At 41.2% G+C, this 15,867-nt stretch overlaps 1 protein-coding gene across 1 annotated transcript in view; it reads right to left on the bottom strand.

The window, feature by feature from the left end:
• The window catches only part of LOC133974524 (IQ motif and SEC7 domain-containing protein 2), a 45,789-nt gene extending 32,291 nt beyond the window's left edge, over positions 1 to 13,498 (bottom strand). Inside the window, exon 1 of the mRNA XM_062412160.1 lies at positions 12,991 to 13,498. Coding sequence (XP_062268144.1) covers positions 12,991 to 13,271 — 281 coding nt within the window. The 5' untranslated portion in view covers positions 13,272 to 13,498. The remainder of the gene's footprint in view (positions 1 to 12,990) is intronic.
• Positions 13,499 to 15,867: the final 2,369 nt, after the last annotated feature.

Genomic DNA, 15,867 nt, shown 5'->3' with positions numbered 1-15,867 from the left:
TAACACCGGGTTCACACTGGACACTGAAGTGATGCCGAAGCGACGCTTCAGCGCAGCGCCAAGCCTTAAATAACAGCTGGCTCCAATTCACTCCCATATACAGTCCCATATCCATACTCCAATATAAATGATCAAATATGCATCCCATACTTTGAAGTCCCCTTCTGTTGTCCTGGAGTTTTAATTTGACCAATGACATTATTAAATGCCCCCCTCTGCCCATCCACTACAGCCACACAAGCAGTGATACAGATAAAAAGAGAGAGAGGGGGGGGACTACGTATTCTCCACATAGGCTTGAGTGGAGAATACGTAATTAACCCCCGACACCCGACATTTAACGGAGCAAACAGCGGAGAAGTTCTTCAACATGGATGATATTAAATTAATAATTGAAGTGGAGAAGTGCAGTGAGTTGTATGATCCTCGGAACATGTTGTAAAGACAACACCAAGGAGGACACATGTTGGGATGCTGTTGTTTAATGTTGGCGCAACAAGTAAGTATATGCTTTTAATCTACTGGATCAACGGGTGATATTATTAGCGCTGCCCGGCAGTTCAGCGTTGCTTCAGTGTCCGGTGTGAACAGCCAAGCGCCGGCACGATAGGGATTAGCGAGGTGCTTTGGCGTCGCCTCCACGTTCTCTGTTCCTCTTACAAAATGGATGCGCTGTCGATGTCTTCTAAAACAGACTCAATGGCAGCATCTACACATCTCAGCTCTCCAGCAGCAGGCATGTTTGTTGAAAACGAATTCAACCCAAGGGCACGTGGTTGATTACATAACCGTTGATCATCTGTCCATCATCCTATAAAGCCCGCCCTGACAATCTGATTGGTCCAGAAGATTTCGAACCGGGCATAATTTCTCCCCAATGGAGCGACTCCAGACCGAACTTCCCGACCTCAAATGTTGTGGGCGGGGCTAAGTTTGTCTGGCATCAAGGCTATAATTATACTGCAATCAGACACATTGAGGTTCCCAAAAAAAAGTTGGTGTAGTGACACCACTGCAAACAAAGTACTAGTGTCCCTCCAAGGAGAATGGAGAGGGAAGAAGGGAAACTCTGCTTATGATATGTTAAATCCTCTGTATTCATTCATCGTCATAAAGAAGTGAATTTCCTCCCTCGTGTTTATCATGTCCTCCACAAACCATCCCCTGCAGCATTTGAGACGTTAATGACTAAACAGATGATTCAGGGGATCGTGAATCCCAACTGGCACTTTTGACTTTCATTCATCCCACTGGAATAACTGTGGAAACTCTAACATGAACCAACGTGTACAGTGGCACACACCCACATCCATGATAACTGACAAGCGGCTGAAAGAATTGCATTGTTTAACCAGCTTGTTTAACAATGAGCCTTTGGGTCCACTGTGATATAATGGATGAGCAGCGATCAGGCCAGTCTTAAAGACATGTGGTTTAGCTGGCAAAGATATGACTCCAGCTCAATGATACATGGCCAAAGTGTTATCATCTGCTCTCAAATTAATGGTGCCAAGAGGAGCTCATCTGAGGTCATCTGGCCGTGTGAAGACCACTACTGATATAGTACACAACATATGATGGATCCAAGCAAGAAATGTGGAGATACATAAGTAACAGTGGTGCTTAAATCATAATGTGTGCAAGTTTTGTAACATTCAAAAACGTTTGAAAGAATTTTATACAATAGGATAAAGAAAACATACACATCAACCAACCCCCCTGGCACCTCCAAAAGATCGTATTTTGACATTCCTGATTGATTTATATGTTATTTTTTTGTATGGTTTTCTATACTTGACAGACAGACCACTGATAACTTTAGGGACCCTGCTCCTAGCAACCCCCATTTGGCTTTGTCGAGTGACAATCACAAAGAGCTTGTTCAAACAAGATACCCACATTCTCATTAATGTTGACTGAAAAAGAGCAAGGCACATTGTGTTATTCTACAATAATACATTTAACTGAGAGTGAGAAGAATAAAGAAAGAATATGCAGCTGCAGATATGGTTTGGTACCAAAATCCTGTGCGAATCAGACAGCAGTTTCTATATGTGCAGTGACTACCAGACAGGAGCACAACGCAGGTGTTGGTGCTTGAAACTTTAGAACAATATACAGTGAAAAGGGAGGAACACGACAACAATGTGTTTTGTGTGACCCCATTACAAGCACATCAGCTGGCAGCGTGGCCCTGGTGATAAGGAGAAACGTCCTGAAGAGTTTGGAGTATTTTGCTGTATTAAGCACAGTAACTTTTGTTTAGTGTTAATTATTCTAATGGTAAGGTTTTATGTATTTTGTGTGTTTTTTGATGTAAATTTGTTGATAGTTTTCCACTTATTTATATTTGTACATTCAAATCAATACTTTAAACAGTTTGAAGGTTAAAATGTTTCATTTCAAATTCGAATTAGCCTGAGCAATAGAAAAGCCGCTCTTACCATCCGCCACAGTTCAAGCACCGGAAACGTTATAAAGGTGTTGATTTAGCTCCGGTATTGACAAAATTAATTATAATCAAACTCAAGCAGATAACTGAAAGGTACAGCCTGTTCTGCAGCTCAGCTTATATCACAGCTACAGTTTTTAATCATAACATGTAAATACTAGCTCAATAACAGTAAAGTGCATAGAAATGTAGCCATGTGGAAAATTGGACTGTGGAACTGTTCACCCTGCAAACATTAAACGCTAAATTCATTTGTACTTTTCGATATCGCTTCCAAAAATGGTGAAAAAATATTTACTAACACTGTCTCAGAAGGCATCACCCACAATACAGAGATATTGAAGTGGATGGTATCCTCGACTGATAAACACTCGCTTCCTGCAGGCCTTAAAGGTGGCTCTGAAAAGTTTGGAGCCTGCTCCTTCCCAGATGACAGCAGCTACAGACAGCTTTTATTTCAATCATCAATCAATCAAATTTTATTTGTATAGCCCATATTCACAAATTACAATTCATCTCATAGGGCTTTAACAGGGTGTGACATCCTCCATTTCCCCTCCAGTTACTTGACAGTGTCAGATATTTAGCTGGGTATCTCCAGGTTTTGGACTAATCATCAGATAAACGCCACCTTGGACACCGAGGGAAATTATGAGCATGTTTCAAAATGTTCTGAGCCATTATTGACAAAACAATTGAGAAAATAATATGCACATTTATCGACAGTGAGGATAATTATTCGCTGCAGCCCTACACTGTGGATTTCTACTATGCATAGAAAAAGATGAAGATAAAGAAAAACTGAAATGTTGAGGTTCAGGTAGCTGAGAGAGGCCAAGTTCATCAAGTTTATCTCTGTCATGGAAACTGCTTCTCAAACAATATTAGGACAAGCTCAGTGCAGTTTTATTACAGAGCTTTGACAAAAGCAATGTTGGGAACCTGCTGACTCAAGGGAACATTCAGCATTTTGCATTGACAGAGCTTTATAGATCCACACAATACAAACAATGGCAGGAAGAGAAGCTGTGTCTCTTTACAATGTAAATCCAAACACTTTTAATCTTGCTTCTTGGCAGGGACTCAAACATGTATATAATTTGTAACAGTCTGCTCCAGTAAACAATACTCCATGCTCCCTGCAATGCCACACGATTATTGATGAGCGTATTCTAGCTCAGAGCCAGTGGTCCGTTCTCAGAAGAATCACAATAAAATTACAAAACGGTCACAAAATGTTTATAAATTAATATAGATTTAATTCAGACACAGGGACGTTTCACTTAAGTGTTTCCAAATGCAACCACATATTTTAAAAATAATCAATACATGCTCAAACCAGCTCCTCTCCCCTCAGCCTGCCATTTAATTGCCAATAAAGAAGTGCTGACTAGTCACAAACCAGGATACAACACACACTAATACACTTCAGTCAGCAGTGTTGTTACTTCTACATCATATACTGATCAATGTAAGGAGGGCGTGATGAGGATACTCCCTAATGCTGCTAGCTAGCTATTCCAGATGTATCCGAGGTTTGCAAAAACTAAGTGAAATGCTTTGGTAAATATTGTATCTATAATGAGTGTAGGGGGGGCAAGGCCATGTAAGAGACTCCCATGTCGCCTGTGACAAGGGAAGCATACGGACGCTCATTGGCAGTCACTCAAGCATGACGTTTATGACACAGAGGAACCACAACAAAAGATGACTCAAGCCATGCATTGTTTTGCATTATTAAATGCAATTGAGAGACAGGGATGAGTTAATGGATTACTCTTAATCCAGATTTTATCATCAGATCACAAAAAACTACTTTTAAACTTGAAAACAATTGTACATGATTACATTTTAATTACATCCTCAATATGTGGAATTTTTTATGTTCACCAATTTAGTTATCAACTAACTGTTGTACTCTGTGGTATAAAAACAGTGTGAGTCCAAATGGAAAGTTTAAGAAGCAGCAGTGTCTATAATAGATTTAATTTCTTCAAGTATTTATTTCACTTTAACTTATAATGTGTAACACAAGTTTGTTGACATCCAGTGCAATTTGTGCAAATAAATATAAAGAGGCTGAGCCCTCAGCTTCAAATCTATAGAAACACTTAAGGGTAAGTTTCCTTCTCAAAATGTTAGAAGCTTATTAGCTAACACTATAGTAGATATATGGACACTGGATCTATTCCAGAAGTATTCAGATCATTCAACCCTGTTGATTACATGAACTCATACAGTAAACTATTTCATTCATCGCTAAATCAAAGTTTTTGTTGCAACTCTTTTTATAAGCACACTCCGTCAAACTGCTTTTATTTATGTCCAAATGCAAATAATTTCTTATTATTAAATGTGATGAGTTTTTTATAAATATATTTATATAGAGATTTTTTATGTTGCTGCGATTTTCATCAGGTATATATTGAAAGAAGATTTTTAAAAGTATTTTTAGGGAAAAACTGTGTTGTATTTTACGCTTTCTTTCTCCTGGATAGATGATTTAGAAAAAAGAGTTGTGTTTTAGAGAGGTAACTTCTTGAAGCAGGTAAAATGAACCATTAATGTAAAGTTACATCCATGTTCAATAAATGTTTGATCAGCTCAGCTGTGTATCTGCATAATGCAGTAAATAACATTAACAACTGACTCCACATCAGTTACACTTTTCAACACAATATAGAAAACAGCATTTTAAATTAATTTGTCGTCCCCAACCAGAGCCAACAAGACTGCGTTATTCACGAAACAATGAAATTATTTGCTAACTAATGTGGAAGTTTCACAGTCGCTGCAAGATAATTATAATATAATAGCATTACGCAGCTGCTATTGTCATTATAGTGAAAATGTGTTTCACCGTAAATCATATCAGACTGGCATTAAAACCAACATTAAATTCATTATGAGTGAAGAGAATGTTTCCTGTTAATGTGGACATTAATTAAGTTTTCAATCTCACATCATAATCTCACACCAGGGGGCAAACTCAAGTTTGATACACCCGAAAAAAGCCTTCTAATTAAAAGCAGATGCCTAAACCAGATCTGTGTTACTCAGCTTTGATTGAGATTGTTGGATCTGTTGTGGGTTCAATGATGTAACCATTTATTTTTTCACCTTGGATTTGGCAATACATACATTTCTCATTAGTATGTGCCTTTCAAAGCCGGTGCAGATTGTAAATAAATCACCCCATTCTGCATCTTCTGATGTGCAACTTGCATTAACCCTCTGGCAAGTTTACCTGCACAAAACATCAAAATACAGGAGCAGCATGAAGCAAGTGCACATGATGTTATATGTCAGTGTTCAAACTCTGACAGAATCATATACTGCACATATATTTTACTTCCAACGCCCATCATTAATATTTCATTCCAAAATGTATTCTCCTTTTGAAAGTGTATTTATTCTTCTCATCTTCTAGTTTTTAATGGCAGCATGTCGACACCACCCTCAGGCTTCAAACTCTACAGTGTTCTCTGTGTGAAATGGATTTCTGCCTCGGCTTTAAATGCATCACAAACAGTGTATATTTCACAGCCTGCCCACAGAAGCTGTGGAATACTGTCTGTGCTTACTCAAACTTGAAACTTTGTTAAATTCCCAAACAATTTTCATATGTCTTCGGGCAACGCTCACTTTTTTTTGTACACTGAGGTGCTGTCCAGTGAAGTGCTTCCTGCAGTGCCACACACTCACATGTAAGCACAACAAACTGATGAGGCCCTTCTTAAAGAAAGCAGCTCATGCAGTTTCTGAGGGACATACAGTGCTGGGGTTTGATCCCTCTTTGTCTCTATGATTCAATGTAATGTGATGGAGAGAATCCTTAAACACGGTATATAATAACAATAATGATAATCCAAACCCCGGAGCAAACCTGTGTTACCAAATTTGACCAGTGAGACGAAATACTTGACTGAGATTCACCGGAGTGAAAGATACTGAGATACAGCCCATACATGATAGATCAGTGACTGCAGTACCCTTGTGCTACATCCATACTGCTACGTTTCATTTAAAAACATAATTTTCAGACATAAATAAACTCCATCCACACAAGTCTTACCTCTGTATCAGATTTGATCAATGTCCATAATCACATGCCTGAAATTGCATGTAATTTGACCACTCATGTAACCTGGGCGTAAACATGGCAGTCTAAACAAGACATGGTTATATCGCATAATGGCTCGTCTTGTACACAGGCAAGCAGTTGTATCATTGTTAAATGAACAATTTTACTGCAAAACAGCTGTAAGCAAAGATATCAGAGTCACCAATGCTTGTAACTGATTATCTATGTTGCATTCTACACTGGTTGCCAAGGCCGGCTGTCATTTTCTTCAGGGGATGCATTTGATAGGACCCTGACAAATCACCACATCAGGACCAAAAAGACCCAATCATTAAGCAATTGTTAGTGTCTATGTCATCGTTTAAGAGAATCTTAGTTTGGGTGCATTCAGATTGAAATGTAGTCCTGCAGTTTTCAAACTTAAACGGATCCAGCAGCGTTTCTGAATTTCCCAAGCTCTAAAGCTCTGGAGTAGTGTGGACGCCTCTGTACCCAAGTTGATACCTTTTCAAATGTGCCAGGTTGGTTTGCAATCCACCAATAAACAATAAATGAGAAGGACAAGAGGGTGAATCGGTAAAGAATTATTTATTTTTTTAAAACATCCAATGAACTCTGTCGGCTTTGTTGACCCAGTCTATCTCTTAATCTACCTATTCAGAATAACTACAGCAGTGGTAGGACACTGGGTTAGACCGTGGGTCACAAAGAGCTTTTATTTTGAATAGTTGTGAACTTGGGTCTGAAGATGGTGTTGGTTGTTTAACAGACGTCCATAGCAGACATGTAACTTTTGGAAATTACACCAGCTGATTTAATCATTAAAACATTTAAAGCACAAGTGTGAACAATAATAAAACAAGTTAAGTGTCATGTGATGAAAAACATTCATCTCCAGGCAAATAAACCACATAGGAGGAACAAAACAATTTCTAACTTCATTAAGGCACCGCGCCACACCAAGGCTGTCTAGCGCCGTGAAATTATCGTTTTGGGCGTCGAGTCTATTTTTTCTGCTCACCGCAGAAAAATGTTTTTAAACGATATTGATGACATATTTTATATTATATAAATGATCAAATATGCATCCCATACTTTGTATTCCACTTCTGTTGTCCTGGAGTTTTAATTTTACCAATGAAAATATTAAATGTCCCCCTCTACCCATCCACTACAGCCACATAGAGCTTTATACAGCAAATAAAGATAAAAAGAGAGAGTGGTGGTGGCACCCGACATTCAACGGATCAAACAGCGGAGAAGTTCTTCAAGATGGATGACATTAAATTAATTATTGAAGTGGAGAAGTACAGTGAGTTGTTTGATCCTCAAGACAAATGTTGTTGCGAATGCTGGAGCAACAAGTAAATATATGCCTTTATACTACTGGGTCAACAGGTGATATTATTAGCGCTGCCCGGCGCTTCAGCGTCGCTACCGCGTCCGATTGGAACCCGGTGTGAGGGTAGAAATGGGGTTGGGCCAAAGTCTACCTCGTCTCCTCACCTCGTCACCCACAAAAGGCCATCTGCACCACTGAGGTATGCGGTGGGTCCTGTATTATTAGTGTGCACTTGTGCTGTGGCCCTGTTTCATACATGGGCCCTGTGGTAAAATCTAGTCATGAACCTGTAATAATTTACCTTCATATTCTGCTCACAAGGCAAATTCTCTGTAACAAACTTTTAATCAGTTCCCACAACCTTAAAAACCTGAGGTCAGGTGGTGTTACCCTGGGTCTCTGAGTGGGCATAAAATGAAGCCGTCGTGTGCAGTCTTCTGTGGACTCTGTAATTACAGAATACAACAGGGGCCCAACAGCAACATTGTGCCCTTGGCCACATAATCTGTCCTGTTAATCCAGCAGTTCCTATATTCATAAATTAAAGCCCTTACATTTCACTGACCCAGAACTTCAGGCCATGTTGGTTTGTCACCCCAATGAACCTGAAATCTAGTGATGCCAATGTGTTCAAACCGTCAACTGAGGGAACCTTTTTTTCTGTATTGTTGGGGACACACATGCAGTGTGACTTTGATAAGAGCCACATGAAGCACAAAGTAAACAGTGGATTAGCTCATGCAGTGGACTGCGGCAGGAACATGTTCCCACTCTATCAGCTCATAAATACTGCTCAATCCTCCAAGCAGCCCTCTCTCACATTGATTACCTGGAGTAGCAAGGCGACCTATCATGCATAGCGTTAATGTTTATGTGTGAGCATGTGTGTCAGAGGAACTGGGAGGGACAGAGCTCCCCCATTGGCCTTCCAGTCAAGGCTGGGATTGTACATGCTGACAGCGGTCAGCATAAAAAGAACAGCTGACGTGGCGCGACTGCTGACTGACCACCGGGGCCTGGACTCCCCTCAGCTTTGTGTGTGTGCATGTGTGTGTTTGTGAGAGAGTGTATGCGTGTGCAGAGCAAGTGATTTTAACAAAAATATTTGACTTTTAACCACATGCAAATGAAAAAGCAAAAATAAATCCTCATGCTATTTCCGCTTAGGTTTAAATAAAAGGCAACACTAGGATGGAACATCCTGAGAGACGAGCACCCTACCCCTGCCCTGCACTGACAACTATTTATAGCCCTGTACAAATGATGAGTGAGCAAATATGATAATGATGTCATAGGTTAAAAAGGCCTGACAGTATTGCACTCGGCACAAATAAACGGCAGGCTGGTATTGCTGAAGAAGCAGCTTTCCTGAGCAAAAGTAAATTTAGTGAAGGCTGTATATTTTCAGCAGATGCGGCGGCGTAACTGGTGGCATCTGAACTTGTGCTGTGATCATCAAAATATCAGTTTGACTCTAGAGCTAATCATTCATCACCACAGATGCAATTTCATACTCAGACGGGCATGGAGGCAGGAGCACAGAGGGAGTTAGGGATGCTACCATTGCACTGGCACAGACTATATCAATTTGTCAAACATCACAGTTTATCCCTCTGATATCTTTGGTTTTACTCCAGGCGATATGAAAATCAATAAACAGGACAGTTTTATTGCAATTCTTCATTAACCAGGTTCTTATATCTTATCCTGATGGAGCACATTTAGTTCGGTGATTCCACTGATGTTACATTTCATCATCACTGAAAACATTGGGTTGATGTAATGCTGACTGTAGCCCCTCAGTGATGTCATCAGGGTTATGTCAGATAACTCGGCTTAGACCGTCTGCCTTATATGCAGTGTTGGGGTTTGTATAAAAACACTCAACTCACTAGGAGGGTTTATTTACATGCACCCTACTTGCTTGGACCATCAGACCTTTAATGGTTAAATTTAACCTCTGCTTTTAACCCATCTGGTGCAGGACACACAGAGCAGTGAGCGACCATGTACGGCGCCCGGGGAGCAGATGTTGGGGGAGTAAGGTGCCTTGCCCAGGGGCATTTGACAGATTTTTTGGACAGATCAATCCAGGTTCGTCTTTTGTTGTTTCTTTGTGGAGTCGAACCAGAGACGAACCAGAGACCTTTTCTGCCCATAGTCCAAGTTTCTGCGATTAGTCCACCGCCTCTTGTTTGGTACAAATAAATGCATCTTAATCTTAATCTTAAATTTTGTCCTATTCGGAGCATTTTCACACCTGAAAGTTCAGACCCATGCAGTTCATGTATTGTTACATTGTTTACATTTGATCCGGTTAGGTTTGGTTTCAAAGTGCAATTTACTTAACTTTTTTTGACATACTCACATCCTGGCTTCATCCCCAACATTGGCTAGGTCTACCTACTTTATTCTATGATGGTATTCTTTTGATTGATTGCTACCAGCATCACTAATGTCCGGCTTAGTATTGACAATAGTTAAAATGTGACAGAGAATCATACTCATCTTTCAAACAATATACTGTCAAAGGTCGACGATTGCAAACTCAGTTTCTGGAGGGACCAATAATGGGCTACTTATTTTTCTCCTTTTGTTAATGCCGTCTCAACTTACTGCAATTGATTAGAAGGTCCGAACTATCCCCAAAAGTGTTTTCACACTGCAAACGAACCACATCCATGGATAGTTTGACCCTTATCGACCTCTTCTGGTCGCACTACATTTTGCTCTGTCGGTCCAGACACTTTTCATATCTGTTATTTTGGTATGGTCTAAATTAAAAAGGTCAAACAGTTTCATTGTTTGGTACAAGGTAGGTGTGAAAGTGGGCCATGGATCAAACTGAACTGTGGTTTAGTTCATTTGCAGTGTGAAAACACTTTTTTGGACGGTTCAGACTCCACCAATTATAGGCTCATCAGCCGTTAAACAAGAGAAGAAGGGAAATAACCTGAAAAGAACTCAAAATGAACTGGTGTAGAAACTCAGAAAGGTTATTTTCTGAGAGGATAAGAAGGAGAGAACAGCATCAGACGCACATTTAGATGATGACAATAAGACGTGGGTGTGACAGATGAACTTCAAAAACTGCAAAATTCAAATTTGAAACTAAAACTATGGCCAGATCTAACGTGTAAAATGTATCGAACAAATACTCATTGGTTCGGACATTGATCTGGAGTTTCAGGTGTGAAAACACCCTGACATACTGCCCAGCTACATCAATGGGAATGTAGAATCCAGTCTCTTAGTACCTGATCCGCAGTATGAGGCAGGATATATCTGTTGAACATTATCTTGAACTCGCTCTCCCCAAATATAAGTAATATACTAAATCACTGAACTGCAACTTTATATAGGTTTTCAATTCACTCTGAAGCAATTCTTCTTTTTAGAAGTTTCCCAATTAGGTTTCCAAGAACACCTACTCTAAATTAGAGCTGCAAGAGTTGATTGACTGAAAATTAAATTCCAACTGTTGTGATAGAGGGTTAATCTTGAACATCATTTTTCAGACAAACTGCTTTACTGTTTAACATTAAATAAAAAACATGTATTATCTGTCTGTGCTAGACAGCCGCTTTCGTTTGGGGAAATTTTAATGGGCAAACTCTTAAAATACTAAACAATCAATATTTATCATACTAATAATGAGGAAAAAAAACAATTAGTCATCACATCAGTCAAACATCTACAAACAATCTACAAGCTGGAGAAAAAAACACTTGCAACAGCAAAGTGAAAACAATTATATTATTGCAACAGAGAAGAGTTTTCCATTAAAGGCAATACAAACCATGCCTGATGCCTGTTTTTCGCAAATAGTAGATTTCCTAACATCCAGCAAGTCTGTGTTTTCAACCCTTGGCCACAGAGCACATCTTATCAGGTGATCAAAGCCTGAAATGTTCTTCTACTTCAAGACATTGGTGTCCTGATCATTTGTATATGGCTGGACTAGGGCTATATATTAACATTGGGATTAGTGCTACACCTGAAATGAAAAGCAAATAAATCAAAGGTCATTCCTCCAACAGTCTAAATCCAAAGACATATTTAGAAAATAGCAGATAAGGCAGCAAATCCTCTAATCAAAGAATCTGGGACCAGATCATGTTTGACACCTCGATCAGGGCTAATCAATATCCCTCATACTGTGATTGCATCAGGACAATGCTGCAGAAACAGGCACTGTGTGCATTAGACATTAAATGTTTATAAGATAGTGCATGTAGTGGCAAGTGGTGACCTAAGAAAGTGTAAAGCCTCTTAAAAGCAGTCTGCAGCCTGGAGTTGTGAATAAATAAACACACAACACCACAATGTGCAAACCATGTGGCTGCACTACGTTCCCTACGCGCACCACAAACTGCAGGTTTTAGTCTTCAATGCCCACAGCGTGCACCCATGTCTCATCATTCAATCCACCCTCGATGTTTTGGCAGTCTCGCTGTTAAAGTAGCACCGGGCACTTCTCCAAGTCAAGTGCGTCTTCTCAAATTAAAAGCCAGCCACGGTGTTGAGGGAAATAAGTCAACGTCAAGCTGCTGTTATACACACCGAGTGTACATCACGTGAATCAATCACTGGCAACAACTGGGTGGACATTTTCCAAGCAGATGGGGAGACTCTACCAAGCAGAGAACCAAAGGCGCGTAAACGTGTTTCCTGACAACAACACATGCACAGCGCGCAAATTTCCACGCGTGTCATAATAAAAGTCACACCCAGTGATCCGGTGCTCTGACACAGCCTGAGCTTCCCTTCAGCCAAATACTCCTGATGTTATCCGGTGTCTCTACAGTGCGCCTTTTAACGGGATCCACATTACGCAACAGCCGCGGAGCGCGTGCGTAGCCTGCGTGTGAGCCTGGTTTAATCCCGGACAATTTATAAATGACACGGATCGGAAAAAACAATCGATGTCAGTGACAGAAGTGACAGAGAAGTGGACATTTGGTTCGCTCGCGTGGTTCCACCTGACGGGGAGGACGAACACGGATACCTCTCCGGCCCCGGAGCAAACAATCTGGTGAAACAATAAACTTTGGCAGCGTCCTGTTCGTCCACAGCGCGCAACCCACGCATACATACGCTCACACAACTTACTTTTCCTGCAGCACGTTCTCCTTGATGGCTCCCAGGCTGGAGTGGTTCCCCTGCTGGAGCCTGCAGGTGGCCAGGTGCCGCTGGTGCTGATCCTTCAGACGGGCGTTTTCCGTGCACAGATCCGTCACCTGCAGCTCCAGCTCCTCGATCCGGACCCGCTGCTTCTCCAGCAGCCCCTGCTGGGTCTCGATGATGTTGTTTAGCTCCTGCAGGTACTCCGCCGCCTTGCTGGGGTTCTCTGCCGGGTTCTCCATCTCGTAAAAGCCCCGTTGGCCGTCCATGAAGGCGATATCCACACACGCAGGGAAGCAACCTCTTCTAGCTCCTCTCTTGCACTCTCGCGCCCTCACACGCGCACACGAAAACAAACGCACGCTCAGTAGTAGTGACACTGCGCGCTGTCACATCCAGAGACCCTCCCTCGCTCCGACATGGCTGCTTCGTAGTGTAGTGGCAGCCGCTTTACGGAGAACTTGTCCGGGTTTTTGTTGAGCTGCTGTGCGCCGCCGCCGCGTCAACGATCTCTGCAGCGCAACAGCCAAACTAAAGCTCCGACAGCCGCTCCGCTCACAGGAGCACCGTTAACCCTCTCACTGCTGCAGCTCCGACACGCACACACACACGCACACTCAGTTTGGGTATCAACAGGTAGGCTGAGTTTGTGTCGCGCAGTCACACAGACTCACACTGTACCTGGACAGTCATTTCCACTCATGTCACCTCAGTGTTTGTCCATACAGGAGCCAAAGTACTTCCACATCCCTCCACCAGCTCCAGCCTGCACACGACGAGTACACCCTGGAGCTGTTTCCTGCTCAATTAAGTGACAAAAAGACAGGGAGGAGATAATGATGATTATGAAAACACAAATATGATTCTAAATATTTTAGCCAAATCCGATGCAATTAAAATAACAGAAAAAAAACATAGCATGCCTCCATACTGCTCCTGTGGTGACCAGGAGCCCCAACATTCAATTTGGCCTTTCTTTCTGTTGTTTTTTACTACTGAAGAATTGTTCCCCATTTACTTGAATTGTATCGTATTTAGATACGATATTGTTTAACGCTGAGGCTCCAAAAGTGTTTTGTGGACTCAAACATACCACCCACCCCTCTATGGGCATATGGTGTGATATAGAGTGAATTTTCATATTCGGGTGAACTATCCCTTTAATGTTGCCTGGTTCAATGCATAGCAGGTGAAGAGTTTGTTAACCCAGTGCCCTCTGTGGCCACTCGGTGGCAGCAAACCAGGATGTATAGTATTTATTTATAAAACAGTAGCCTAAACCTCATGTCCCTGTATAAAAGGCATACATGTTTGCAAACACTTCCCTGTTTACACAATGAGCAGAAATAGAACAAGTCAGCATTCATGTATCTATAAATTTACTTTGTTTATTATTTCAAACAGAATGCAGTTAAGAATACAATTCTGCAGTAAAAAACCATGAAACCATGATAAACACTGATTTAAAAAGCATACACTGGTTTGGAGGGAGCAGAAAATACTTTAGGAGGTAGACATGGGAGTTTTACCAGATATAAATCCACATCCTCCCAGATTCTTTTGAAATATTACATCAGACAGCTGCTAGTTACAGGCTATATAAAAAAAATATATGGTTTGAGTTTTCAACTGACTCAGTATATTTAACAGCAGAACGTTTCATGTATTTGCAGGGGGTTGGTGTACAATAATGGGATGATGGGGATTCTGTGATATAAACTGGGACGGGGCCATTATGTCCTAAAAGGGAGCAGGTGTATGTTGCTTAAAATATTACAATATGTCATTTGAGTTTCTTTTAAAAACGCTGGCAGCCGCACCAGGCTATACATTGTTCAGTTAGCACTGATAGTATCACAGCTTTCTGTCTGAAAACAGCTGCCTGCTGGAAACAAGGTGCAGAAAGTTCACCACAGCTCTGTGGAGCTGAGCAGGGTTATTGTTGCCTGTGGGAATTTCACTATAGCAACCATTTCCTCATTACATACAGTATTGTGAACCACTGTTTATAAAACAATATTGATAAGTGCGCTTTTACTGCTTGATAAAATCAAGGTTAAGGACTTAAACTAGATTTAGGCACTGGGAGTTTCTCTTCAAGACAGGATTAGGTTGTAACTTAATAGCCCTTATCTTGTTAGAATATATTATGAATGGCAGTACAAAGTCCCATATTGCAAGATGTAAAATCACCACAAACCAGATGCAAAGCAGAAAATATGGGGGTTTTGGGTCCCATGGAGTTATTGTATAAAGCTACTGTGTCAGTTGAACACTGATCAGAAGTCTTCTTGCATGGAAGCACTGTTACGCGTCCTACTACCATGAACCCTTAAAGTGTGCACAGCTGTCCCACAGTTTAATGCTATGTTAGCCTTAATTAAAACTGCAACCTGCATATTATGCTGGCATCAGCATCAGAATATTCCTCTTCCACAGGGAGTATATGGGTACTGGAGCGGGGGAAGCCTTAAAAAAAAAAAAACTGCATTCAATCATGAAGAGGTTTTCATTTGACTGAGCCATCTTCCTGTTCCATGCTTGAATGGAATGCTGAGGTAGAGCGTATGTGTATCTGTGGCGCACACGGCTACAGTGTGTACAACACGTGTAATCATAGTGTAACTGATGTGCCATGGAAAGCAAAGCCAAAGCCTTTGTCACATATAAATGCCTTTCTCCTCCCGGAGGTTCACTGCGCCCACGGCCCTCCACTGATCATGTGCAGCAGCTGCCTTTGCATTTTTCCCCTAACCATCCCTCTCTCTGCTGACGCCCTTCACACCTGACCTTCGGTGGGTAATTGTTTCTGAATGCAGTTGCAGACTCTGTACCCGTGTGGTCAACTCAGTCACCATTTAAAGA

Source organism: Platichthys flesus, chromosome 2 (assembly GCF_949316205.1).
Source record: "Platichthys flesus chromosome 2, fPlaFle2.1, whole genome shotgun sequence".
NCBI classification, from domain to species: Eukaryota; Metazoa; Chordata; class Actinopteri; order Pleuronectiformes; family Pleuronectidae; genus Platichthys; species Platichthys flesus.
Note: the sequence above shows the minus strand (reverse complement) of the source record. Positions and strands in the feature narration are given on the sequence as shown.